The sequence below is a fragment of the Chelonia mydas genome, chromosome 5, assembly GCF_015237465.2.
Source record: "Chelonia mydas isolate rCheMyd1 chromosome 5, rCheMyd1.pri.v2, whole genome shotgun sequence".
NCBI lineage: Eukaryota > Metazoa > Chordata > Testudines > Cheloniidae > Chelonia > Chelonia mydas.
The window spans coordinates 73,790,714-73,818,263 of record NC_051245.2 but is presented as its reverse complement, the minus strand read 5'-3'; the positions used below and the strand labels follow the sequence as shown (position 1 = coordinate 73,818,263).

General features: G+C 38.1%; 1 protein-coding gene across 3 annotated transcripts in view; it reads right to left on the bottom strand.

Annotated features, from left to right (window-relative positions):
- DMXL1 (Dmx like 1) overlaps positions 1-27,550 on the bottom strand; it is a 142,659-nt gene that overhangs the window by 77,519 nt on the left and 37,590 nt on the right. For all 3 annotated transcript variants that reach the window (XM_037901597.2, XM_037901595.2, XM_037901596.2), the window contains exons 6-17: positions 27,098-27,164; positions 22,908-23,083; positions 18,367-18,556; positions 14,760-14,928; positions 11,817-12,029; positions 10,067-10,320; positions 9,274-9,958; positions 8,486-8,607; positions 7,501-7,590; positions 7,091-7,193; positions 5,670-5,786; positions 595-822 (exon numbers count right to left, since the gene is read on the bottom strand). In XM_037901597.2, coding sequence (XP_037757525.1) covers positions 595-822; positions 5,670-5,786; positions 7,091-7,193; positions 7,501-7,590; positions 8,486-8,607; positions 9,274-9,958; positions 10,067-10,320; positions 11,817-12,029; positions 14,760-14,928; positions 18,367-18,556; positions 22,908-23,083; positions 27,098-27,164 — 2,414 coding nt within the window. The remainder of the gene's footprint in view (positions 1-594; positions 823-5,669; positions 5,787-7,090; positions 7,194-7,500; positions 7,591-8,485; positions 8,608-9,273; positions 9,959-10,066; positions 10,321-11,816; positions 12,030-14,759; positions 14,929-18,366; positions 18,557-22,907; positions 23,084-27,097; positions 27,165-27,550) is intronic.

Sequence of the window (27,550 nt, the reverse complement as noted above, 5' to 3'; positions counted from 1 at the left end):
ATACCCCTCTTCCCCAGTGGCCACCAGAGAAGCTCAGACACGCTGCAGCTGCTGGATCTTTGAACATAGCTGGAGCTTTCATGCTGATGTATTTTTATAATCCATGTATGTGCAGTCACACAATTATGAAGTGTGCGCACTTCACACTGCAATCCAAGTACTATATGCTAGCTAGCTCAAAACACATACTCCCAATAAAGGGTCTGAATATCTTAAGTAGTCTTCCTAGGAGAAGTTTATCAACATACATTATATTAAAAAATAAAGTCAATTTTCCCGACAAAACACATTTCACTACTCAGGACTGCATATAGCCTTTTACTTACAGAAATCCTTGGTCTAGAACAACAACATTTTTCACTGACTAGCTTCGGCAGGAGCTCTGTTGCAGCATTTGGGCCCCAGGAGTAAAAACCAAAATTTTATAGAACGATGTATTTTAGTGTTCCTTTCAAATCTGGGTTCCACGTTCTGAGTTCACAAGGTATTTGTTAATTTGTTGTTGTTGTTTTAAAGTCTAATAACCCTGGAAACTCATGGAATACAGTATAACAAGACTTGTACTAGTTTTTTCCTACTTTTAAAATTACAGACCTGCTGATGGTTTAACACTTATTATTTCCACTCCTTCCGGTAAATTCAACTCTTGACTATAAACCATTTCCGAAGAGAGAGTCAGACGACTAGTACTTTGAAGGTTTGCTCTACAGGCCCGATATTTCTGCGTGAAGGGAGACTGGATCTTCTCTGGATCCGGAGAGGAAGAATATAGCTCTTCATGATGTGACACTGCTTCAGCTATATTTGAGTCTATTTTTTCATCTAAAAAAAGTTTGCATTGTTAAGTGAAAGTTATCGTAACATATGACAATCGTTTTATGAAAAACACAGCTGTCACTGAAACAACAAGAGGGGATACAATTTTAAACTTGGTTTTGGTAAGAAGTGAGGACATCATAAAAGACCTGGTTGTAGAACATAACCTTCAATTGAGTGATCATGATTCAGTTTAAATGTAATGGCAGGTAACCAAAAACAGGTCACCAACTCTTGTTTTTTATTTCAAAAGGAAATTAGTTGAAGGAGTCAATGGACTGAACAGCTCAAGGACTTAAATGTGGAGCAGGCTTGGAATTTCTTCAAATCACCCATACAAAAACTGTCTGCAATTCGCATCTCAAGGGAGGGGTGGGGGGGGAGGGAAATTGTAGGAAGACGTGGCTGGATGAAACCACTTCAGAAAGATTATTAGGAGTAAGCAGAGAACATATATGGAAAAAGGAACTGATTTGCAAAGAAAGCTACATCTTGGAGGATAAAAAATACAGGAATAAAGAGAGATTTGCTAAAAGTCAATCTGAACAAACTCTTGCCAAGAAAATTAAAAAAAATAAGAGGAAAAGATTTTGGTAGTTATATAAATAAAAAGAATAAGCAAGGATGAGATTAGGCTACTATGCAGTGCGAACAGAATGGATATTTAACACAATCTAAGTATGGACCAAAAACCAAATACTTTGCCTCATCTTTCAAAAATGATAATATTGAACATGCGCATAAAGGCAGAATGACTGATGGAAATGAGAGTGTACAGAAATGGAAATTGCCACATCAGAGGTGCAAGAAAAACATAAGTTTAATGCACTCAAACTGTGAGGACTAGATAATTTCCACCCGAGAATACTGAAAGAACTGGCACATGAGATTGCTAGTCCAATAGACAGATTTATTAAAAATCCTTGCATTCAGAGGCAATAACATATGACTGGACAATAGCTAATGTCTTACCTATATTTAAGAAAGAGAAAAAAGTGATACAGATCTGTGAGCCTGATCTCAGTATTATGCAGGGCTTTAGAACAAATTGCGAAGGAAAGAATAATTAAATTCACGGAGGTACAGGGGATGTAATGCAATATGGGTTTACCAAAGGTAGATCATGCCAGACTAACCTGATTTCCTTCTTTGAGAAAATAACTGACTTTAAATTTTAGATGAGGGAAATTATTAGTTAAATTAGAAAAAAATGGAGATTAGTACAAGATTTGTAAGGTGGACAAGGAACTAGATAAAGGGGAAAAGGCCATGGATTGTTCTGAAAGTGAACTATCAGGCTGGAGGGAGGTGACTAGTGCAGTTCCTCAAAGATCAGTCTTGGGACCAATCTTATTCAATACTTTTATTAATGACCTTACCACAAAAAAGCAGGAGTGCTAATTAAATATGCTCATGATACAAAGTTGGGAGGCATCATCAATACAGAGGAAGATCAGAATATTGTACGGGAAGATCTGGATGACCCTGAAGACTGAAGTGATGGAAATGGGTTGAAATTCAACAGTACAAAGTGCAAGCCCCTGCACTTAGGGTCTAAGAGTAAGAATTTCTGCTGCAATCTGGGGGCTTATCAGTTGGAAGCAACTGAGGAGAGAGAGCTGGGTGCATTGGTAGATCACAGGATGATTATGAGTCACCAACATAATGCAGACATGAAAAAGGCAAATGTGATCCTAGCCTGTACCAGGCAAGGCATTTCCAGTAGAGAAAAGAAGTACTAATGCATCTGAAAGAGGTAATAGGGTAAGACCTCATTTGGAATACGATGTTAAATTCTGGTCACCCATGTTCAAGGAAGATAAATTCAAACTGGAACAGAAGCAGAGAAGTTATTGAGGATGATCGGGGAACTGAGAGCCTATCTTATGAGGGGAAACTAGAAGAGTGTGGCTAGTTTAGCCTAGCAAGGATAAATATGACTATTCTCTATAAGTATCTTGTGGGAGGGGAAAAAGAAAGAGCTATTTATTGTCCTGCTATACTGAAAGGAGGACAGGAAACACATAATATGGTTTAAACCAGGCTGCAATTTTTATTATTATTAGATGCTTGGGACTACCCGTCAAATTAAAATATACTGTGCAGGTAACTCCGTGTTCAATATCTACTCAGGGGGACTTTTGCCACCCCCCTCTTTTTTTATCCAGGTCCCCCAGCCAACCCATTGCTGGGACCTTACCATTCCTTCCACCTCCGAACAAGGATTAACGCAGGCAATAAGAAAGGGCGGCTGGCTTCCTGCTGTACCACTCGTAGGAACCCGAAGCCCCTCATTTCACTTCTTTAACAAACACCGCCTTTTTAAGCCCTTTACCAAACCATTTATCTGGTCACTGTATACCTCCCCTAAGGAGTACTTGCACTGGACATCTGCCCCACACTTACATAATGAGTTGCAACATCATAGCCTTCTCTACTCACAATAACAAAGCCCACCCTGAACCTGCTGTGGGGAAGGCAAATAACCCCCCACTCCACTCCACCTTAGCCAATCTGGTGGTGAGGAAAAATTCCTTCCCAGCCCCCTTAGAAAGGGGTGACTAACATGATGCCCACAGCAGGTCCTGATTAAACCTGGTATTTTGCCACCTCCACGAGGAGGGAGGGTGCTGCTCTGCCTGGCATGGGAAAAAGGCGCTTCTCCCACCAGGCTTGCTCCTTTTCAACTCCACAGCCATTCTGGTTCCTGGGGATGAGTCAGCGTCACCATGCTGACCCACTACCCTTTTGCAGCAGCCTCTGAGCCTCTCTCCCCCGCTCACCCCGAAAGCGCTATTTCCTTTCCTCTGGCAAGTTGGACAACATGCGTCTCCCCTCCTCCCTCACTTAAAGGTGCAGTGCAGTCAACCTCAAGGACAATGTTGTCATAAGAACAAATGTGTATCAAACTGGCAATGAAGAAATTCAGGCTGGAAATCAGAAGAAAGTTTCTAATCATTTCCCTGCCATTGTGGAGGCTTCCAGCACTTCAGTCCCTCCTATTCTCTGTCTTTGGAACGTAACAGTCTAGTCTCCTGTGGGCTGTAATAGTTTGATCTAAATTTCAGTGGTTCGGTTTAGTGTGAAGATAACACGTGATTTTGGTGGCCTATGATATACAGCAGATCATACTAGAGCTGGTGGCCCTTTCTGGACCTAAACTCTATGACAGAATTTTTTAATCAAATGTAACGTGTCCTGTGAGTAAAAATCTTAACGATCCCTTAAAAGCAGAACTTAACACAAAACAAATTAACTTAACAAAATGGATTTTCAGAGTAGGGATGGATCAACCCTTACTGGACAAGCAACAAGTCCCACATGTCAAGTCCCTCTCAAATTTCTGAAGTGTTTGAAACTGCAAGCTTCAAACCCTGTATAATATAAAGCAATTAAACTATACTGATCCAAAAGAAATTAAATCTGTCAAAGAGGGCATGTGTACATTTGTTAAATGCATACTGTAACATGTAATATATATGCAAAATGGCACTAGTTTACTACAAACATTTTAGTTTATGCACATTTACATTTGTAACTTTAAAACTGCATGACTGATGTTCTATTTCCTTAAAAAAAAAAAAAAAAAGAATAAGGGCATGAGTCAATAGAAAGTAGAAACTAGGACAGGATTTACCTGGAAAAGCAGGAAGGAGGCACCAGACAAGGTATGGGTTTAGAAAGTAAAGGAGGATTAGAAACGATACACTTACCAACCCTGCTGGAAGGGAGTGTTACCCCTTTACCAGGCAGGCTGTTGTGGTTTGAAGATTGGTTTCCCTCCGCTACAAACACAGGCTGTGACAGTATCAAAACTACATTGTCAGAACACAGCTTGAAGAAATTTTGCCTCTGCCACACCACCACCTTTGTTATTGCCCAAGTCTGACTGTGTGGACAGGAACATTCACAGTTATCCTCAGTTTAATAACAGCGGTCACAGAAGGCAGAAAACCTGCTTTTAGGCTTTGCTAATTTTTAAGTGTGAACAGACACCCAGCCAGACATGCCAAATCCGCGGAGGGGAAAAAAAAAACAACAGAAATTGGGCTTGTTTTTGGCTTAACTAGCTTGTGGGTTGCTTGTTGGCTAGTTTTTGGCTTGTAGCTTGTTTGGCTTGTAGCTTGTTGCTTCTTTTATTTTATTTTATTTTTTTTTTTGGATTGGCTCCCAAGCAGCAGCAGGGGCAAGGGGGTGGGAAAAGAGAGTCAGGGGTGCACAGCAGGCCCACCACAGTCCCAGACTATATGCCGGGGGGGGGGGGGGGATCTAGTCACATAGAGTGTTGGGGTTCTTAGGGATTGGCTTGTTTTGGCCTTGTTTTGAAATGGGATTAGTCTGATTTCTGGCTTACTGTGAAAGTTGGGGTGCTTATTTACCACATGAAAATTGGCAACTGTGCAACTCAGCAGTGCATTCTAATTCACTTAAAACTTATTTTTAAACCCTCAGCATTAATGCAGTCTGCCATTCATGATTTAGAACTAAATACGTAGAAATCCTGAATAAATTTTGTTCTACTGTTTCTGAACTAAGGAGCAAAAGTAGTCTGAATCCCCACCACTAACAACTTAAACAGCTGGATGGATTTTTCTCAACTACTAACAAAAATAAACACAGTTTGGGCTAAGACTAAACATAAAAAGAAAAATGTGAGACTTTTGAGCAAGAAAGAATAAGTTGTGATGGAAACCCAAAAGTAGCCTTTAGCGTAGCAACTGCTGATTGCTTTTTAGACAGTAGCTTCTTAAATATCCGAACAGTAAAAACAGTTATAAAAATAGGAGGAATATCAGACAGTTACAAATAACTGATGTTTAACAATATTTTTACATCGTAACAAAAGGACCTACCTACTGAGACTGGAACAGACTTCAAGTGTAAGTTCCACATGTGTAATAATGAGCGGTTTTGAGAGTATTCAATTACTATTAAGTAAAATTTTTCAGAGAATCCATTTTGCAGGTTTCCTGTTGAAATTTAAAGTAACCAAGTTTTTAGTTCAACATCTAGTGTAGCAATAGTTAGCTACTAACTTCTTTCCCTCCCCCACTATATAACTATACCACTAGTGCCTTTACAATTAAAAGAGTATAAAGATTCCAGGTCGTCACCATCTTATACAGAAAATGTTTCTTCTGTTTATTTGGTTGTGGGTTTTTTGCTCCCTCTCTGATCCTGTTATTGAAAGGTTAAATGAAAGTACTATCGCTGATACAAACAAATCATTCAAGGGAAGACCACCACCAGCTATGTTTAAAATATTAAATCTATGCAACAGCTTTTATTTTATACTGTAGTATACAAAGTGCTAATGAGCAGCATATATTTTCATTTTTCAGGTTGAAAGCATTGTGAACTATACAACTGTATGCTCAATTTTTAATCAAGTATTATGGATAAAGAAGTGTTAAATGTAGGAACAGTCACTGACTTCTGAGGCACTAGAAAAGAATGGCAGATTAAATTTTATACAAATTATTTACATCTAGTTTACAATTTACTTATGCTGTTACTAAAGCTAGCAGTCTGCAGACATACCATATCTTACACCTTAGCCCTTTTGGTCTTGTAGTTCTGTAGGCATGCAGTGGAGTGGTATTTAATTCCTTTATATATTTTACGTATATATTTTAGTTACAAGTTTAAAAGGGAAGCTGTCAGACTTTTTTTTAGAACCCTGTGTCCAAAGGAAGGGCTTAGCTGGTGGTAAGAATGATTGCTCATCAGAAAGGAGTGTTGGAAAGACTTACAGCCATTCCACTTCCTAGTGTCCTCTGGCACCATTCCCCTACCTTAACATTAAACATGGGACTCAGCTATCTATTTGCCTTTCATAATACCACAAAATAGTATGGGAAGCTACACATCCTGCGTCTCCCAGATCCTGCAAGAGGGCCTACCGTACAAAAGACTAATGTTTTCAACAAGTGCCTCTCTCTGTACTAAAAACCATCAGTGTTATACAATATTTCCTACAGTATACAAAGGGTACCTCTTGGTAAAATGCTTCCTTGCCTTAGACCCTTAGTCCATTTCCTCAAGGAAAAGGAAAGTAGTTTGTGTTCCATTTGTAATTTTGTTCCATACATTTGAACTTGTATTCCAATAAAATCAAGCAGATCTTGGAGATATTGTATCTATCTATATCTATCTATCTGAAGTGCAATATAACTGAAGTGCAGAAAGTTATTATCTCCAAACAAATCAATACCCCCCCTTTGATACATTCTTCACACCATGTTACTGAATTAAACAGTTAATACTGCTTTACCAGAGTCTGCTAAACAGTTGTTCTTTTCAGGTATTTTCTCCTCATTGTTATTCAAAATGAAGTCTTCTTGAAAAACATGAAGTAACTGTGTTTTTCTGCCATGCTAAATTAAAAGAAACAGTAAATAAGGGACATGGAATCTCTTATGTCTAAGCTAATATCATTAAAAAATTGACAGGACCAACCAAAATAATGAATAAAATGTATCTGCGATACCTATAATTCTCTCTGCATATGGGCAAAGGTCAGGTAGTTGGGGGTAGTTTGTACATCTGAAAACAGTATTGGTTTCATCATCAGTGAACATGGAAAGTTACAGGTGTAATGCTCAATTTTAATACCTTTTTAAATTAAGTAAATGAATGTTCTTCTCCACCATAAAATGTGTGCAGCAAAAATATCTTACTTACAAGCTCTGTAATAGCATCCAACTCTACAATGCATCCTGGCCTTGCAGTAGACTGTTGACTTATGATGTTAAAAACTTCACCAACATATTTCTGTAAAAATACAGTAATAAAAAAAAATCATTCAATATTGCTTGTCAGTTCAACTCCGAAAGTTGATTAAAAAATATCCACTGCATGCATCCGATGAAGTGAGCTGTAGCTCACGAAAGCTTATGCTTAAATAAATTTGTTAGTCTCTAAGGTGCCCCAGGTACTTCTTTTCTTTTTGCGGATACAGACTAACACAGCTGCTACTCTGATACCTGATGTTTGACATTTTCATTTTGGCATAGTGTTTTTATTTTTTGTGGTTCACTTACTCAAAGTCAGGGTTGAAAGAAGTTCAGTTTAACAAAGTGAGATTTATTAAAGCCAAAGAGATCTATTTACATTCTATGGAAGTCTCCAGAGACTCCAAACTTTTACAGAAATCTCTTTCACTGCTAGGCATTTTGTTTTGTTAATTCTGTAGCAATAGTACACACGATTATATCTAATTTACAATGTTATGGGAATTTAAGTGAAGCAATTCTGTGAGGACACAATATGAATAAGAATGTTAACGCTGAAGTGCCAGAGAATCTTTAAAGGCTTCTCATGAAAGATACCTCCTTGCACTAGGCTGACACAGCAGTTCAGTACTGACTCACAGGGAAGTGCCACTTATTGAATCATCAAAACTACTTCTTACAGCATTAGGTGTTTCTTGGAGATTTTCCAGCCAAGTAGTAGTGACTTGGCTCAACAATGCTGAGCTTTGGAGATCCGACATCACAATGGAGTATGGCTGCAATGCTGTAAGATTCTATTATATGTGCAGATTGACTTTATAACAGAGTTTTGCAGAGTTCTTAGTGTTCTTCAATTACCAAGTCTGACAAACCAATTTATGAGTTATAATGATGATGTAATTTATATGTTTAAGAAAAGTTAAGTTTATACTTACAGAAATTTCAGGATTGGATAGCTCACACAAAAGCTTTTTAGCATCTATTATAGCCTGATATAATCTCAGATACTGTCCATCACTTGCCACAAAGCAAGCACTTGGAGAATTGCAGTATGCACCTGAAAAGTATTTATGAACAATCAGTTCAATATTTCAGTAAATACACACTAGCTCCTTCCCTATTTTTGGCAAGAAGCAAATCACAAGAATTTATTATTAAAGAGTTAAACAAAACAGAAGAAAGCAGAACTTGTTTCTCATTGATCTAATTTGTATTTAGATATTTATTAATAAACGTGTTCATACGCAAGAAATATGAAGATTTAATACTGAACTTCACCAAAAGGAACTAAACTCCAACCTGCTCATTGAAGGAGACACTACCCTCGAGAGTAGTACTCTCCTTGTCTGTATTAATATTTTTCAACCCCTACCCACTAACATTTATGCATTTTTAAAAAAACGTTTAGATCTAAGGTTTTAAAACAAAGGGCAGTGACCTTCTCTTTAGCTTGTAAAACATCTATAATGCCATATAAATAAGAGGGCAGAAAATATCCAGTGGCTTTTTATAAGCTTACCAAAATTAAAGGGAAATTTTTCTGAAATTTTAGTCTGGGTTATCTTTCAGAAAATCCATACTTTGGAAACCAACCAGAGATAATTTAAAAGTTCCATCATTCAACATATTTAGATTCTCCATACCACTAGCATCATTTTTTTCCTATTCTAGTTGTTTTAAGAACCAAAGATTTTAAATATTCTAATTAACTCAGAAAACTTACCGAGACAGTAACTGGGTATAAGTGTAGGCAGCCATGCCACATTAGAAAAAGCTGAAATATGGAGAGAATTAATTCGTGCAAGTTCAGAAACTCCTCCAGAAAAGGATAATGGACCAACTGGATCAACTCGCCAAAGAATAAGCTCACTATAAACTGCATTGGGATCCTGGGATGTTACGCTTGTAGTGCCTCTATTCTGAGATCTTAAAGGCGACTGTCCAGAATTTGAAGTATCATTTGTCTGTTTTGTGCTGTCAACATCCGGTGATCTTAAAGCATTATGATGAGAAGTTGTCAGCAGCAAGGGTAACACTGAATGACAAGCCAAGTCATTAAGATGAAAACGGTGACCACAATATCGAGACTTATGTGAAATACTGAGCACAGTAGAAAAAGCAGATTCCTCTGAAAAACTAACTAGCCATTGGTTTAAAGACCCATCTGCATGTTTTGAAATCATCATAACATTGGGGGTGAAGATACTTAATTTTAAACTGTTAGTTGATTTACTGTGGGCAGAAGAGATAAGCATAGATGAGGAATGTGTAAGGCCAAGGGGCTTCTGTTTGCCTTGCTGAATAGCGAGGTCAACATTCTTGGTGCAAGCATACATCACTATACTTCTGCAAAGAGAATTTGCATCACCTGTTGGAAATGCTACTGGAATTCTTGAAACAAAAGATACCTAGAGTTAAAGGGGAAAAATAATATGTATTAGAACAAATAAGGAGGATATTAATTTACTCCTCATAGAATAATAAATATATATTTGAATCCAAAAAAGCTATAATACCTGCACCTGGCGAAACATACCAGGCTGATATTCATCTAACCAGTCCACATGCCATACCAGCAATGAACCATCCATAGGATGAATACTGAATAGCATGTCCGCATTTTTGCTCCACTCAGACAACAGTATTTCAATCTCATGATCAATAGCAGCAGAAGATACAGGAACAAAGCCAGATTTTGGAACAGTTTTCTCACTACCCAGCTCTTTCTTCTCTTGATTTCCTTTTTGATCTTCTCCACTATCATCAGCTTCTGGTAGAAGGACACACATATAAAGTAAAGAAACCCATGAATGAAAGCTACATTTGGAAATTAAAATCTTATAGGCAACATTGCTTGGTTATTCAAAACTTCCTTTTAAAACTCTTCTAAACCATTCATACAAACATGGATTTAAGCAAATTGAAAGGGTAATGATTTAATCTCTACACCAAGTTAATGCTACATAATTGAATACATTCCTATATTTGACTGAGAAAAGTGCAGGAAGTTATATTATGTACGTCAAGCTATTTTACAATACCTTCCTACTATGATATGTATTTCTCATCTAAATACATTAGTCTTAAAGTCTCTTTATGAAGTTTAGGTATTTATATTACATTGGTAAGCATGACAGCTAAGCAATTAACAGTTTCAAATTATTAAAACTTAACGGAAATTGACTTTTTACAATTTACTTGCAGTTCCCTTGTGTAGCACATTCAGAACAAAAACTGTCAATTTGAATTTACATATGTTTTAATGCTAGTTGCTTTATTGGTTTTAAATATAATTATTAAAGCTCAAAATCATATGCAAATTTTTTTTTCATTTCAAATGTGTAAATTAACTTCAGTCAGTTTTGGAAAGGAAAAAATATTTCATATCTTGGAAAAATCACATTATTCTTAAATAGACAATTACATGAAATAGTGTTTCTTCCAGGAATAATTCAGGAGACTGAGGAACTTGAACAGAGGACTTAAAATAATTCCTCGCAGCTGTTAGTCAGTCCTACACAGGGATTCAGGCCAGAATGATATTATCATGCATGTTAGTTGAAACTCAAGTGCTTTGTAGCTTGTGGGACATATTTACAGTTTTACCTCAAGAATGCGTCCCACAATTGACAACATATGAGTTGTGAGGGTATCAACAGTATAATTATTTGTATTCTACTTACTATTCTTTATATCAAACAACCTTGCAACATACAAATACACTGTCTCCTAAATTAAGTTACTTTGCTGTCCTTAATTTTTCTTGAAATGGAACCTGTTGAACATGTATGTAGAACAGTGGTTTTCAAGCTGGGGTCCGCAGACTATGTCTAAGATTTCCAAAGGGGTCCGCACTGCCGTTTCAAATTTTTGGGGGCCCACCGATGAAAAAAGGTTGAAAACCACTGGTGTAAAACAAGTGAAGAGGTCAATGTGTGTCAGATAATGGACATTAGCTCTAATTACATTGTAACATTAAAGATTCAATGTAAATATGAAAATAAGTGGTTCAGAACCGTATTTAATTGCACCAAATAAATCTATGAACTCACAAGTCCTATATTCTGATGCCTACTTATTACAATACTGTATTCCTATACAAAAGCATCCAGATTAGCAGTGCAAAGATTAAGAGGACATAGCTGATTTAACTTCAGGTACTCAAAAACTCAGGAAGTAGTATTAGCTAATTTAAACATTTGGTTTATTTGACAAAATTACAGCACATTATAAAGAACAGAAACGTATCTATGATATACATTTTACCTTCATCTGATTTGCCATCCAACTGATTTGACTCTTCAGTGCTGGTCTCTGAAGAATGTTGCTCAAAGCTCTTTTTAAGCTGCTGCAAAAATACTTCCATGGACAGGGTAAAATGCAGTTCTTTATTGTTCAGCCAGTGCACTACAAAAGGCCCACTTTTCTCTTCATTCTCACTGAGACTCAGAGAGGTGATAGAAGGGAGTAGAGGAATGTCTGCAATGCCAAGAAGTTAATGTGATTTCCAAAAGAGGAAGAGGTAGTGGTCATGTGTTTTTCATCGTACCAGTGAAAAAGGCAAAAGTTATACAAACACGTGCAAGCCTAACCCTGCTTCACCCTGAGGGATTCTACCACCATCTCCCCTGGGCAGATCTTCTGCTCTCAAAGGCCCTATATGCCATGGTTTACACCAGCAGAAGCCACCACAGATCTCAGGTGATTTTAGCCCACTGTATATTGTGTTTTGTAGAGCAGGGATTTCACAGATATTTACCAATCCCCAATACTTTACACTATCTGCCAGGGAACCACTATTACACATGCAACGGACACAAAGTAAATGATACAAACAAGTTTCAGATGGATATTTTATAATTTTGTACGATCTGAAAAATAGGATGCAAGAGTGCAGCCACTTGTGACCTGCTGAGAATTCTCACATGGCACACCTGGCAGCAGCAGGCTCTTCTTATCTGTAACCCCCGCCCCACCTAAAAGTTCTCCCATACTCCCATTTTATGCAGCAGTACAATGTGCTGAGGCAGCTACAAATTCAACATCCTGTCAGACAAATCACTTTTGAGTGCAAATATGCTCTTTTCTCCATGGAAATTGGTACTGCCTTTAAACTGCTCAAGCAGGTAGTTATGCCAGGGTCACAACAAGGAAATGGAGAACAAAGAAATATAGGAAGAATGAGAGGAAAGGAGGAGAAGTGCACAGGGAATAAAATCACGAAAAGAGAAATGTAGACGCAGACAAGAAATTTCAATTCTTCCAGAATAAGGTTCTCTTGTTAGTTAGCCACAGAGGGTCAGCTCTCAAGATCATGAATCTGGCATTAAGATGAGTTATAAGGTAGAATTAAAATTAGTTTAAGAAAGGAACATACTAAACTGAACACGAACAAGAACATGATGTGCAGGCTGACTTTTAACATTCGTATACATTTACTGAACTTTCAATATTTTTTACAATATTTTTTGAAAGGAACCCTCTTCTTCCCCCACCTTCCCAGGCTAAAATGTATTATTAAAGTCTGTCGAATGGAGTATTGTCTCTTCTTTCACTCTAGCTTTTATTCTGAATCAGCTGTAATGCTGGTTCTTGAGAGTTCTAACAGTTCATACTAGGACTTTACTAATGACTGCACCACAACTAAAGGGGGGCAGAATTTGTCTGGGCTTACCCAAAGAAGGGCAGCTCTGCTTTGTGGTTGGGGGGTGTGGAGAGGAAGGTGGTCAGAAACTGCTGTAAAAGGTGCTCGGTGGTCAGCTTGCAGCAATGGCTCACACCCTCCCCCCACCCAGAATGTGCAGAAAGGTACAAAACCTGGGTGGGGCAAGTCTCTGTCCCCACAGCAAGAAAGCCAGCATGTCTACTGGATAAAGAAACAGAACGAAGGAGGGTATTGGGGACTCCTATGATTGGTATGGCAGGGAGCCAACTCCCCTGTTCTCATAGCCCTCCTTAACTCTCTTACGAGGCTGGTGGATGGGAAGGTCCAAGTGATGGGTCGGCTGGGAGACCCAGATGGAAACAAAAGGGGGGTGGTGGAAGCCCCGGAGAATTGATTTGAATAAGCATGGATTTGCCTGCACTGTACACTTTATCTGCTGGGTAGTCCCAGACACCTATATAATAAAGTTGCGGCCTGATTAAAACCCATAACAAGTCTCCTGTCCTTCTTGCGGTATACCCAGACAATGATTCATAATGAGCCTTCAAATCCTCCCTTCCTTTCTCCAATTAAATACTATCATTTCTAGCCACCTTATTTGTAATCACAGCATGCTTCACAATTACACTTACCTTCCTTGGTGAAGGACTTTAAGATCTATGAGTGAAGAGGGCTATGTAACAGCTACACATCATGACTAAGTCTTATGTGGTTTCATGATAAAAATGCTTATATAAGTACACACCCCCTATATTACACACAAGAAACCATATTAAAAGAACATTAAAATTGTAATGCTAAGCACTCAAAAATGCAGTACCACCACAATTAAGGTTTCCTCTCCAACCTTTATTTGGACCCATTGTACACATACATTGTAATACTGTAACATGATCACATACCACTGTTCCCCGCCCCCGCCCCGCACAGACACCTACATTATTCAGGATACTAGACGGAACTGCTCTGGGATGGCCATTAATTGTAGGTTACTCATTTTCTGGGTGACATGAGGGTCTGATTTGCAAAAGTGCTGAGAACTCTCAGATGACATCAAAGCTGTGCTTTGAACATATAAAAGGCCATATATTGATAAGTACTATGAAAAAATCAAGTCCTAGGAGTCTCAAATCGGGTACCCAAAATGAGTGGATACTTTTGACCTTAATCTCTGTCAGTTCCACACCCTCATCTCACAGCTTTGTTGTGAATCACTCCAATAGTATGGCAATCAGCACCAAAGAAAGCCATGAGGAATTGGTAATTCTGTCTTCAGAGCACGATTTAAATAGTGTGCAATGAATACACATAAGGTCACATATTAAACCATGAGAAGAAAACAGAATATTGAAGAGCTGCTCTTTAAGTCAGCACCATTCATCCTGTGCACTGAATGAGGTCGAAGTCCTGTGCTCAGGTAAATAAAGTCCATCAGAATGTATAAATACAGGGAGACAAATTAAGGTTACACAGGCAACACATACCACACAGAGAAAAGTCTGTATTGCGTTCTTGTATCATAAATCTTAACTGCTCATGATTACCTGTGGCTGGGTTGATGCTGGCAGCAATATGAAAGTGACAGAGTGCATTTGCATGCAAAGGAGTGTTCCTATGAACTTCATGAGGATCTTGCTGATGTGGGGAATATCCCGTATGTGCTATGAGGGCAAGTGACCTTCTCCTTCCTCTTCGAAAGGGCCTTAGATTTAACTGTGTGGAGAATAAGTCATTTTAATTTTGTTTCCAAAGGAAAAAAAAAGAGGATTTAATCTATACATTATTTTCTAGAAAAGAAAGCAAGTGAAATTTTAACGGAAAGGAAGTAGCTTTTACATTTAAAAAGTGCACTGGTGAATTTACAAACTGTATTGTTCATAATGTATCTTCCATAGAAAAAGAACTACATAGTAAAGGATGTTAACATCTTCAGAATCCTGTAGAAAGCCTGTATATACACTGTGTTGCCTTGAATAGAAGTAATAAAATTCAGAGAAGTTTGTATTCCAATGTATTGGGCTGTACCTGTACAGCCTTCATTCTTAGACCAAATCACAGTATTCCAGATGAGATCTCACCAGTGCATTGTATAATGGTAACAACTCTTCCCTATCTCTATGGGAAATACCTCACCTGATGCCTTCTACAATTGCATTAGCCTTTTTTTTTTTTCTCCCCACAGCTGTATCATATTGGTGGCTCACAGTCATTCTGATCTCTCTCTTCCTCTGTGGCTTCCAACTTGTAACTCCACAGTTTATAACAAAAATTCTTGTTGATAATCCCCAAGTATCTGGCCTTTGCACTATTTCATTCCATTTCTATTTAACGAGTTTTTAAGGTCATCCAGATGTTCTTGTATAGTATTTCTGTCTTCTTCTATATTGGCAATATCTCCCAACTTTGTGTCATTTGCGAATTTTATTAGCACACTCCAATTTTCTGTGCCAGGGTCATTAATGAAAATGTTAAATAAGATTGGTCCCAAACCCATCCCTGAGGAACTTCACTAGTAGTCTCCCTCCAGCCTGACAGTTCACTTTCAGCATGACAGTCTCCATTTTAACCAGTTCCTTAACCACCTTTCAATTCTCATATTAATCTCCAGCTCTCCAATTTAACTAATAAATTCCCAGTGGAACTGTATAGAATGCCCTTCCTGAAATCCAGATAGATTGCATTTACTGGATTTCCTTTGTATGGCAAATCTGGTATCTCAAAGGAAGATCAAGTTGATCTGGCACAATCTACCTTTTGTAAACCCATGTTCTATTTTATCCCAATTACCATTTACCACTATGCCCTTAACTACGCTCTTTCAAAATTTGTTCTAAGACCTTGTGTACAACTGAGGTCAAACTAACAGGACTGTAGTTTCCTGGATCACTTCCCCCCCCTCACTCCCCGCCCTTTTCTTAAACATATGTGCTATATTTGCAATTTTCCAGTCACAGGATACGATCCCCAAGTTTACAGATTAGTTAAAAATCCTTGCCATTGGGCTTACTATTTCATGTGCCAGTTCCTTTAATATTCTTGAAAGGAGATCATCCAGGCCTGCCCACAGCGTGCCACTGAGCTTGGCTTCCACCTTGGAGGTGGTCATTTCTTCTTCCACATCTTAGTTTCCGTTAACCATGCTGCCACTGTCCCCAAGTTCCTCATTAAACACTGAGGCAAAGTATTTGCTTAGATGCTGTAATCACTTGCCTTACTCCCCCCCCGAAAAACTTTAGTCAAGATAGATTCAAATTTTCATGAGGTGACATGGTCACCTATATGATATTGCTGAAGTCAAACTTTCCTATGTACTATTCACCTTAGTGTTGTCACAATTTAATACCCCACTGGCATGAAAAACTGTACAAGCACTGATAGCGTAAAAACGTAAAGAAAAACCTCAGATATCTGTCAGTTCGGCTCAATCTACCCAGATTTTGACTACCCTGGATGTTGGGGTTTTATCCCTTCTCAGTTTGTCATTCTTGTTCGTTCCTAATTTTGTGGTATAGGCTGTTACATAACATTCTCCCATTTTTTTCCTCACTTTTTTAAAATGAGAAAACAAAGTCTTGTCTCTTGCATTCCCTTTGACTTAGAACATATGAATAGACTGAAATGGGCAGAAACTGTGTCTCTGTTTGTTACACTGGTTACCAACACTGGTTTAATAGTTTTTCTTCTCTGGGCTTGCACTGTGCGGTCTTCTAGTTTCCATTTCTATGTTATGGTCACCGATTCTAGATTTGGTAAAACTGCTGCTTTAGCATGTGGTAATATCTTGTTTTAGTAAGTTTCTTCTCTGTTGGGGTTATACAGCTCCTACAAAGCTTGTCTGCAGGCACTGGCAGTGGATCAACCTGCTAGAGTTTCATTATAAGATTCTGTTCCACAGAATGTGAAACTTCAAACTTTCCCACTCAGACCATCACCCACACCATATCCTCTGCTTTATGCTCGTCATCTGAGAGACATAAAGACCATCCATCTAATCCTACCAGTAAGTTTGTGTAGGAGCTGGCTGTTCTTAACTTCTCTCCACAAGTATTCAAAGGTACCTCAGGACATTTTTACTCAGCACTTTTTCATCTGAAGGAGGCAGGCAGGCAGGGCCATTCTCCACAAATATGTAAGGCCTTACAGAAAGCAGTTTGCCCCTAAACCTCAAGCAAGGTAGCAAGAGAGGGAAAAATATAACCTTCTCCCCACAATACCATCATTTCTTTATCAAAGAGGCAAGAGAACATTCCACAACTCCTGAGGTAACCGGAGAATCCCTATCACAGGTACTTCAAAGCACCATCCTAACTGGGGTTCCACCGCATCTACACCCTAAACGCTCTCTATCATACACCATATTTCCCACATTAAACTAAAAATTATGGAGTACTCTACCTCAGTGCTCAGAACATGAGCACTGGCAGATGGAGAATGAGGGGAATATTTCAACCTTTTCCTGCTACATTGTATAGGGACATGATGGGGTACTATTTTACTTTGTATCTCGCCATTCCAATAACTTATAAATTTAGTGCAGCAATAGCCTTTATCTTCCCAATCATTCATCCTGGTGTTATCTCATGACCTCAAGGAGAGGGTTCTGGCCTTAAGACAAAAGGGGTAGTGACACTATCAAGCCACTGTCGTCCCCTTTGCCCTAAGATGTCTAAGGAGGGCTGTTGTGCAAGGAATTGTGACCTGGACTGACATGTTCTAGCACAATTGACACAGAGATTTCAAGAGAACTCAAACTTCTTCTGTATTTTAAATGTCTTTACTCAATATATTGTCTCTCCATTTATGTGACTAATACCCTCAGAGATGCCGAACTTTATCTGCAACTATTGGATTTTTCTTTATATAGCTCATTTTCAAAGCTAACATGCATACTGGAAGGCATGTTAGCTGAAACAATTAACTTTAAGAGAATACTACAGATCGTTCAAGAAAATAAGTTTTACTTCATTTTAAACATTCACATCAGAAACTTAACTCTAAAAGTTACACTCAACCCTATCTGTTTTTTCAACATGCTTTCCAAAGAAATTATAAAACAAATTATTCTCAGAATCTATTCAGCAAATAATTTTTTTAATAAATACAAAAAAGATGTGGTTTGTAAGCAGACAAGTATTGTCCAACAGTTCTCACCTCTAAAGCATTTTGCATTCGTTCCTTACTAGAAGCATTTCTTTTGAAGTTATTGGTTAAGTTCACTGGTTCAGTCCAATGGTTGTATCCACCAGCGCATGATAAACTATCATTGGGTAATAAAGTCTCTGCCCAGAGACGGCATACATTATCCTTGCAGCAAGTCAGCAGTACGTTGCATACAACACCACTGAAAGAAAGTTTTAGGCAGGTTGAAGAAACTAGTTATATTCTGAGCATCCAAAACCTTTCATTATTTTATGTGGGTAAGAACATAACTATAAATTTCCAGAATTATGCACGACACTATGACTTAGGTAGCATATAAAAAAAATTACAAAACAAAGTTCTTTAATTAACCTGATAAATACCCCCAGAAAACAGGTGAAACTTTGGAACCTGAAATGGACATAATCGTGCAACTATTTTAAATATTAGAAGTTTAGTGAACGGTCATGAATACAGCACTGTTATGTGCTTTCCGCCACTTCAAACTTGCAGTTATGTAACTATGCAATATTGGCTCTTTGGTTCCAGCATAAAAAACTAGCCATTTGGATAGAAAAAGTGAACTGTATATTGATAGCCAATATTTTATAAGGTTTTATTCTTTGAAGCATTCTACAAATATTAATAATCCTCAGCATTCTCTTGTAAGCTAGGTAGGTAGATCGGTATCCTCATTTTACATATATGGAAACTTGAACATAGATAAGTTTATACAAAAATATGGCCAAAACCATACAGCATGATTATACAATGGACAGAACTATAATAAGTTATTTGTGACCACTTCCATGCTTATTCCTCTAGATATGATTTGCATTATAATAGCATCAAGAAATCCCAATCAAGATCAGAACTCTACTGTGCTAGGCACTATAAAAACTATATAGACGTTCAAGTTCCCTTCCCAGACAAGCTTACAATGTAGTTTAATACAAGACACTAAAAGGGGATGTAACAAATGATGCAGGAACATGTTCTGGTTATATATCTCGTTTGTGGGCATAATTTTGTGATTCCATGTGAGAGTTGCTAGGGAAATGGTAATAGGTATTGTTTTGTGTACACACACAATCAACTTAAAAATTATCAGATGGCAAATTCCTGTAGCCATGATAGTAAAGATGAATTCTGAGAATCAATTTGACGACTGCCAAGGTAGTAGTTTTATGGAGGACATTCACTATATAAGAGGTGGTACACTATGTATGTGGAATTCAAGTGGGCAGTCAAAGCTGGCATTCATAGAGCACAGAAGTGGAGGGCAACATAACATACAGAATAAGTAAGGAGGGCACAGTTGTGAAGGGCCTCAGACTGCTGCAGCTGCACTCACTGATAACTGACTTAGAGAGAGGGGATTCAAAGAAAGCCAATTAGCAGAGGACAGCACAGATTGTTAATTTAATAAATGCCTTGTATGACAAGACTGTGGGCTGTAACAGGACAGATACTGTAGACACAGAATGGTTTAAGACTGTTCCTGGCATAAGGCAGGGCTGCTTATCATCCCCGCAACTTTTCTGCATGGTCACAGATTTTATGATGAGAAGGGCAATAGCTGCTGCTGAAGTCACTCGTATTGTTTGGGCAGGAGAAGCTGCAAGACTTCTATTTTGCAGATAATATAGTCATAATGGAGACCAGTTTGGATGGAATGAAGAGACTATTTGTGAGAATAAAAGCAGAAGGTACTAGAGTGGGACTTTATATATCAGTATGCAGAATACCAAGCCCATACTGACAGAGAAAATGATGTCAACACCGGTGGACGTGTGATAGATGAGCAAGAGTACAAAAGAGTCAATGACTTCGTTTACCTTGGAAGTACAGTATCTGTTAATAGCCAGCTCACTTAAGCAGTAAAGGCAAGAATCGGCAAAGTCCATGGATCATTTCCTCATTTGCCAAACATCAAGAAGAGTAAGAAGATAAATCTACATGCTAAAGTGAGATTATACAACTTGGAAACATGTTAGATGGTAGAAATACACAACCGGAGGCTGAAAGTATTCCACCAGTGTTATTTAAAAAGTATCCCAGGAATGCTTTGGAGAGATCATGTAACCAAGATGGAAGTGTTGCTCCGCACAGTAATCTGCTCACTCAGTAATTAGACAGACATATCTATGCAGAAGTATAAAGTGTGTCTTAGACTAGATTCCATTGGCAGGACAAAGAGTGACCTATCATTGGATAATCAAAAAAGGATGATCAGAGATTCCAAGGCCAGGAAGGAGCATTATGATAATGTAGTCTAACTTCCTGTACAACACAGGCCACAGGACCTCTCCCAAATAATTCCTAGAGCACAAGTTTTAGAAAAATCAACCGCTCTTGATTTAAAAATTGACAGTGATGGAGAATCCACTATAAGCATTGGTAAATTGTTCCAATAGTTAATTACTCCCACGATTAAAAATGTACACCTTATTTCCAGCCTCAATTTATTTAGTTTCAACTTCCAGCCATTGGATTGTGTTGTACCTTACTTTACTAAAAAAAGAGATTATTAACTACTTGTTCCGAATGTTGATACTTAGACTGTAATCTACTCACCCCTTTACTGTCCCTTCACTGAGCTCATTGAGTCTAAGGCATGTTTTCTAACACTTTAATAATTTGCGTGGCTCTTCTCTGCACCCTCTCCAATTTATCAACATCCTTCTTCAATTGTGGACACCAGAACTGAACAAAATAGTCTAGCAACGATCACGCATGTGACCAATACAGATGTAAAATAACCTCTACTTCTATGTGAGATTCCCCCCTTTATGCATTCCAGGATCGCATTAGCTCTTTTGGTCATATTGTCACACCGGGAGATCATATTCAGCTGATCATCTAGGGCTCTGTGAAATCTGTGAGAGCACGGACAGAATCAAAACATTAACGTGGAATCCTGCTCTCCCCGGAAGTAAGACTTCAGCAGCAGGCGCGGCAGGCTGCATGGCTGTGCTATATGGAGCCGCACTTGAGAGTCAAGCTGCTGTGGATCAGGAGCCTCCTGATCTGCTGTGCAGAGCCGAGGGAAAGTGGGCTGATGTCAGGATGTCCCTCCTACCCTACCGGTGTACCCGGTCTCTTCTGAGCTGGGGTGGAGGATAGGGGAGTGCTTGTCCACGCACCAGCCTCAGGCTCAGGAGTGGTTGCTGCCAGCTGCTATCTGAACAAACATTCAGGCTGATGAGTGCTTTGCTTAGAGACACAGCGTGCCGACACACACTCCCTGCCCCCTGTACACGCATCTCTGTGGACTTCTTGTGTTACTGTTCAGCCATGTCAGTTTGGTCATATTATAGAGTGCTACCTTAAACCGTGATTTAAAATGTGTTACTTTTACTGTAATACTGTATACCTGCACGATGTTCTGTTTAAATTGTATGTTTTTGTTTTGTTTTGGGTAAAATCAGTTTTTCCCAATCCAATTCTGAACATTTTTATGTATTTATAGTAAGGCTACTTAATTGTTGTTAATGTATCAAACAATTTTTATTAAAAAAAACCATAAAGATGGAATTCTTTTTTTAAAACAGAAAAAAATTAAATCAGAAAATAAATCAGAAAATTCACAACTAAACATATTTCATAGGGCCCTGATTATTCAGCCCAACCCTCAAAGAGTTAGAGTCACTCCTTCCCAGGATAGTCTCCTATCCTGTAATTCTACATTCTTTATCCCTAAATGTATCCATTTACATTTAGGTATATTAAAATGCATACTGTCTGATACAGACAGAAGGAAACTGGGTCAGTGTGAATGACCATTTTATTTAGGTCCTAACGTGCCTGTCACCATGATACGTTGGGTCTTTAGGACAGGATTTTGATTTTGTACTCGATACTCAAGTAAATGGAGCACCAGTGGAGATCTTTCACACCACAATGAGGTAACAGCATTTGCACATATGAGCAAGAAGCCATGCACAAACGAGAGTTTTGTTATAATCAGATTCTGGGAGACCATAAAGAGAGGAGGTGCTATAATATAATGCACAAATAGATAGAGTGCTTAACTACTGCTGGATACACACTGTACTGCAGAAGTCAGAACATTCACCAGGTCTGCCTGTTAAGACTTAAGTAGGGATATAACTTTATTAGTGTCTGGACCAAAAGATGTGATTCCTGTCCAGAGCTAAATGCAAAACCTCTCTCTCTCTCTCCACCCAGAGCTTTCCCACCTTCACATCTTAAAAAATAATAATACAAGTCTGCCTTTTGCTGGCAGGGTAATAGGAAACAACTTTTTACTCACAGGAAGTGCAAACTGTGGAAAACAGGGCATATAAGAACCTCAACAGAATGTATAAACATGAGGTGTGTGAGGCAGCACATGGTAAATACTGAAGTAGCAGAGCAGCCACAATTTAGTATTGTTGAATTAGCATAGTAAGAAACTGGATTTAAACCAAGGTCTCCAGGGAAGAACAACTAGGGTAGTTTTAAAAAAGAAGCCTACTACAAATGTTGGAAAGAAACTTTATCAGGTAACGAACAACAATTTACAGATATCAAGCAATTAAGCTACTGACCGTGGCATGTATTTGCTTGTCTTCCTCCATGAAAATCCATTTACAGATCGAGGATGGGCCAAGTAAACAAACGAAAAATCTACATCTTGTGCTTGTTTTTGTGGACTTGAACTTTGAGGTGTTACTGCTGATCGCCAGCTATCAGTATTATACCACACTTTTATAAGACAATCGTCCTGAGCAGAAAGGAGGAAAATAAAAGAAAGTTTATCCTAGTAGAAATTCCAGGGTGAATAAAAGTTGTTTTTTTTTTTTATTTAAATAGGAATATTTGAATTAAATCCCGTTAAACCGATTTAAAATTAAATTTTAAATGACAACTTATTAAAATAATTTGAATTAAATAAAAAAGATAATATTCAAGCAGTATATTTGCTACTGAAGTTTCAAAGGAAGTCCAACCACTAAACTAGTAGAAGTCACTGGCTAAGCACCTGGAACCAGATTTTGTTGAAGTGCTAAACTAGCTTTTGACAGCAGTAAAGTCTTATGCAGGTGCAGAGAGTATTTTCTTCCTTTCGGTTTATTCCACTAGTTTAGTTCAATTACATGTTCATAAAAAGTCGAGAAACCAACTGGGAGTTGAAAAAGCAGAAAAAATTCTCTCTCTTTCAATCTACAAATAAAAATGAAGGGAGAGGATCTGATCTGCTAGTTCTAAAATATGGAGCAAATGGTAACCAGTTCAATTCACTAACTACAAACAGTGCTTCTTCCATTTATTAAATCCATTTCAAACATAATATTTTGATAACTTTTATTCTTATATATCCAGCACATTTAAGGTTTATTTAACTAATAAACAAAGTTTTTAAATATTTTGTGCATTTTTTGCGCATTCAAATCTCCAAATGCAGCCTAACACTAATTATAAATAAAAAGTTGATCTAGTAAACAAGTGCATCATTCACCATTTTCTAACATAATATAAAAAATACAGAGTATATATAAATGTAAATTTTACATAATTTTTAAATAAATGTATATAGGCATAGTGTATTCTCCTAGCTGTCAAGTACTCGGTTATACCAACCACTAAAAGTTAACCTTGTTGGTAAATTAAAAGTTCAAATGTAAAAATCTATAGTTCTCGCTCACAAGTTCAAATAGATGATTTACATCACCACACACTTCGGGAAATTTCAGCTGAAAATTTTCAACTAGTTTCCACAGATTCTAGATGATATCAAGTTGATGGATTTGAAAGCCTTGAGTATCATCTGACAAGGCTTTTTACAAGGCGTATCATTTCTCTGGTGACAGTGAATTCAAGTCACTCAGTAAGCTTCAGGCCTTCCTTGTCTGCCCAATATGAAAAGCTTTTCAAAGACCAAATGGTGCTACAGAAATCCTAGAAATCCGAAGCGGGGAGCGGTGCGGGGCCTACGCCACCATAGGGGGCAATCCCACGGGCCATAGTTTGCCCACCCCTGCTCTGCAGGCATAGTTAGAGACAATCTGGAGAACTGGACAGTAGATGTGCCTAAACCTCTTAATTATCCTGAATGTCAAAGGTGTTTGTGTAGTTTTCTCAAGTCAGTGGCCTGGATTCTCCTGTTTACACAGGTGTAAGTCAGAAATAACTCGCATCCCCCACAGCCCTCCTGCACCCCAACCCCCTGCCCTGAGTGCCCTCCTGCAGTCCGCAACCTTCCTGCACCCCTTCCCTGAGCCCCCTCCTGCACTCCACACCCCTCCTACACCCACCCCCTTCCCTGAGCCCCCTCATATACCCTGCACTCCCTCCCACAACCCAACCCTCTGCCCTGCATACAATTTCCCCACCCAGATGTGGCCCTCGGCCCAAAAAGTTTGCCCACCCCTGCTTCGACGGCAAAGGAGAGAGAACAAGGACAAAAAAACCTTTTACCCTTTGAGTTTGACCAAAGCCTTGCCATCCCCCCACCCCCATCAAAGGGCAATAAAGGTGAAAAGCTCGAACCCTCTCCTTCCTTCCTCAGACTTGAAGAGCTTGGCGTAGCTCAAAAGCCTGTACCTTCAGAAGTTGGGCCAATAAGTATTACCTCATCTGCCTTGCCTCTCTCAAAGGTGAACAAAACATTTATACATGTCTTCACTTCCTGCTGGATGAAGCAATAACCTTTCACTAGTACTTTGTTCAAATATATTGCTAATAGGTTGCCCCCTAATCTAGAGACTATCTGCTGTAGTATTTTCCTTTCCTAAAAAGAGTAAGTGGCAAATGCCTTGCAAGACACTGCTGCAGGGTGGACTGATTTAAAATCAAAATGATTTAAATCACCAAGTGGAAATCCTTGATTTAAGTCACTGATTTTAATCTAATGTTCCATTTGTACTTCAGCTATTTTCAAAAGAAAGGTGCATTCTCATTGGCACAAATAATCATTAAAACATACTGATTTACAACTAAACAGAACCTTTACACTAGATTTGGTTCATCTTTTTGATACCTAGGAGGGTACACTATACCTACATACATTTGTTTAAACAATTACACAGCTTAATATTTTCAGATTCTTATTAAATATACATTTTAGCATGTTAGTAAAATGATGAACAATATATTATTTATTAGATAGTTAACATTTTGCACATGATGTGTGTCAAGCTGCATTAAGATGGTAATGAATTTAATTAAACGCAAAACAGCACATAAAATTTTATTAAAGCAACCTTAAATATTTTGGATACATAAAACTTCTCTTATCAAAAGATATTTCACATTTACAATTAAATCTCCTTACACAGAGTGATTAACTGCAGTCAGTGATTTAAACATTATTTCAGGTCAGCCTGGGGAAATTTACAAATGTGCCGAAGTGAAAGTGATTGATGCCGAAGCTCCTACTTGCCTAAGGCTCTTTAAAAGCGGTCTCCTAAGTTACTTTGCCAGTCTTTTACACCCAGGAGCACAGTCCCTGGGTCTCCCTCAGGATCAAGCCCTTAATACACCATATAACCTATTTTGCCACATTTATAAAGGTTGACCTCAGAAGTTAAAATCAGGCGAAAAACATCTTTCTTTATATAGAAAAGCACCTTTTAACATGAAGTTTTTGATAGAGGCTCATGGACTCAATATAATTTCTTTTTAAATATTTTAAGAGATTACAAGAAGTTTAGACCTTAACATATTTTGTATTAAGTTCAGATTTCATTTTAAACAGGTATATTGTTGAAAAGGAAATAGTACGATATTCTATTTTCAACAGAAATTTTAAGAATCCATTTTAAATAAAAGAAATCTGAGTCCCCCCCCCCCCCCGCCCCAAAAGTAATTTTTTATTCATCCTGCACAGCTCCATTCCATGCTTGCAAGGTTTCCTCAAAGAGTATGAGCATGTTCCTCTCTGCCTATGTATGCAGAACAGCAGTCTGACTAGATGAATTAAGGTCATTCTTAGAGCAAGTTTCTGCCTCCAGTATACTTGTGTGTAGCTATTTATTCCATAACAGATCATGAGCTTAGTAGCATACAGTCATGGTTAGTACAGTAGATGATTATTTTTTACGCCCTTTCCAAAACGCATAGCTATCCCCAGACTGCAACCTAGCCAAAAACCACTCAGATCAATACGGGGCATACACAACATAGCAGATTACTACTATCGGAACCTTATTTCATTTCCTGACTTCAGAAACTTATCAGTAACCTTATGCTACATGATCTTCATTATAACATATTTTGGGTAATTAATTTCCAATATTATCAATTCTCAGAATATGGCTCTGGACAGGGTTCAAGAACATTCTGACAGGACCTGCTTGTGATGTCATGTCAGTCTTTAAATCCCCTTTGAACAAGAACGATAGCATTAATAGCATCACTAGATAGCCTATGTACACACACTCCACAGACACTGCAGGCTACAACATGGACAAACAATAGTTTTCCAGTGCACCCATCAGACCACCTTGAGTTCCCTCTCCCTGATTCCACAGCATTAAGTTTTGTATTCTCTTTTGAGAACTGAGTAAGGAGAATTAAATAGCTTTTCTAGAAGAAGAAGTTGGAAAAATTTTAGCCCTCCCAATTACTCAAAGCAGGCATAAAAGAATTTTTGGACGCTACTGACATTCTGAATTATAAAAAAAGAAAAAAACAAGCATTACTTCTCCTGTTTTTCAAAAAATGGATGCAGTCAAGTTCCGCATTATTTCATAACCTTTCTAAAGAAAGATAATTCTGTCATACCAAAATTATTTACCTTTCCTGCAGTAGCAAAGAAGTCTCCATCTGGTGAAAATTTCATTAGATAAACCTGGGAAGCAGTTCTGTAAAATAAAGAATTTATTATTAAGAATAAAGAATATATAAAACATTAATTTGACAATTCAAAAATGTAGCAACATAAATAAGGTTAATTTTTTTCAGAAGCACAGAATACATAGTTATTTCTTTGAAATTTTATGAAAAATTCTTTGTATTTTAGATTTAGTTTCATAGACTGCAGTTGGCATCATCGGACTCAAGCACTAACAAGCTATAGAGCTGTGTGAGGCAGACTCTGCTACAGCTGAGGTGTCAAAGGAAGGCTGTGGTTAGCAAAGACATCAGGTTCAGATGACCTGCTGTCTCCTACCAGAGAGGCTGTGATTGTGATGAGGTGGATCCTGATGGTCTGAACTTAAACTGCTTCTCCCAGATGCGCTCAACCCTC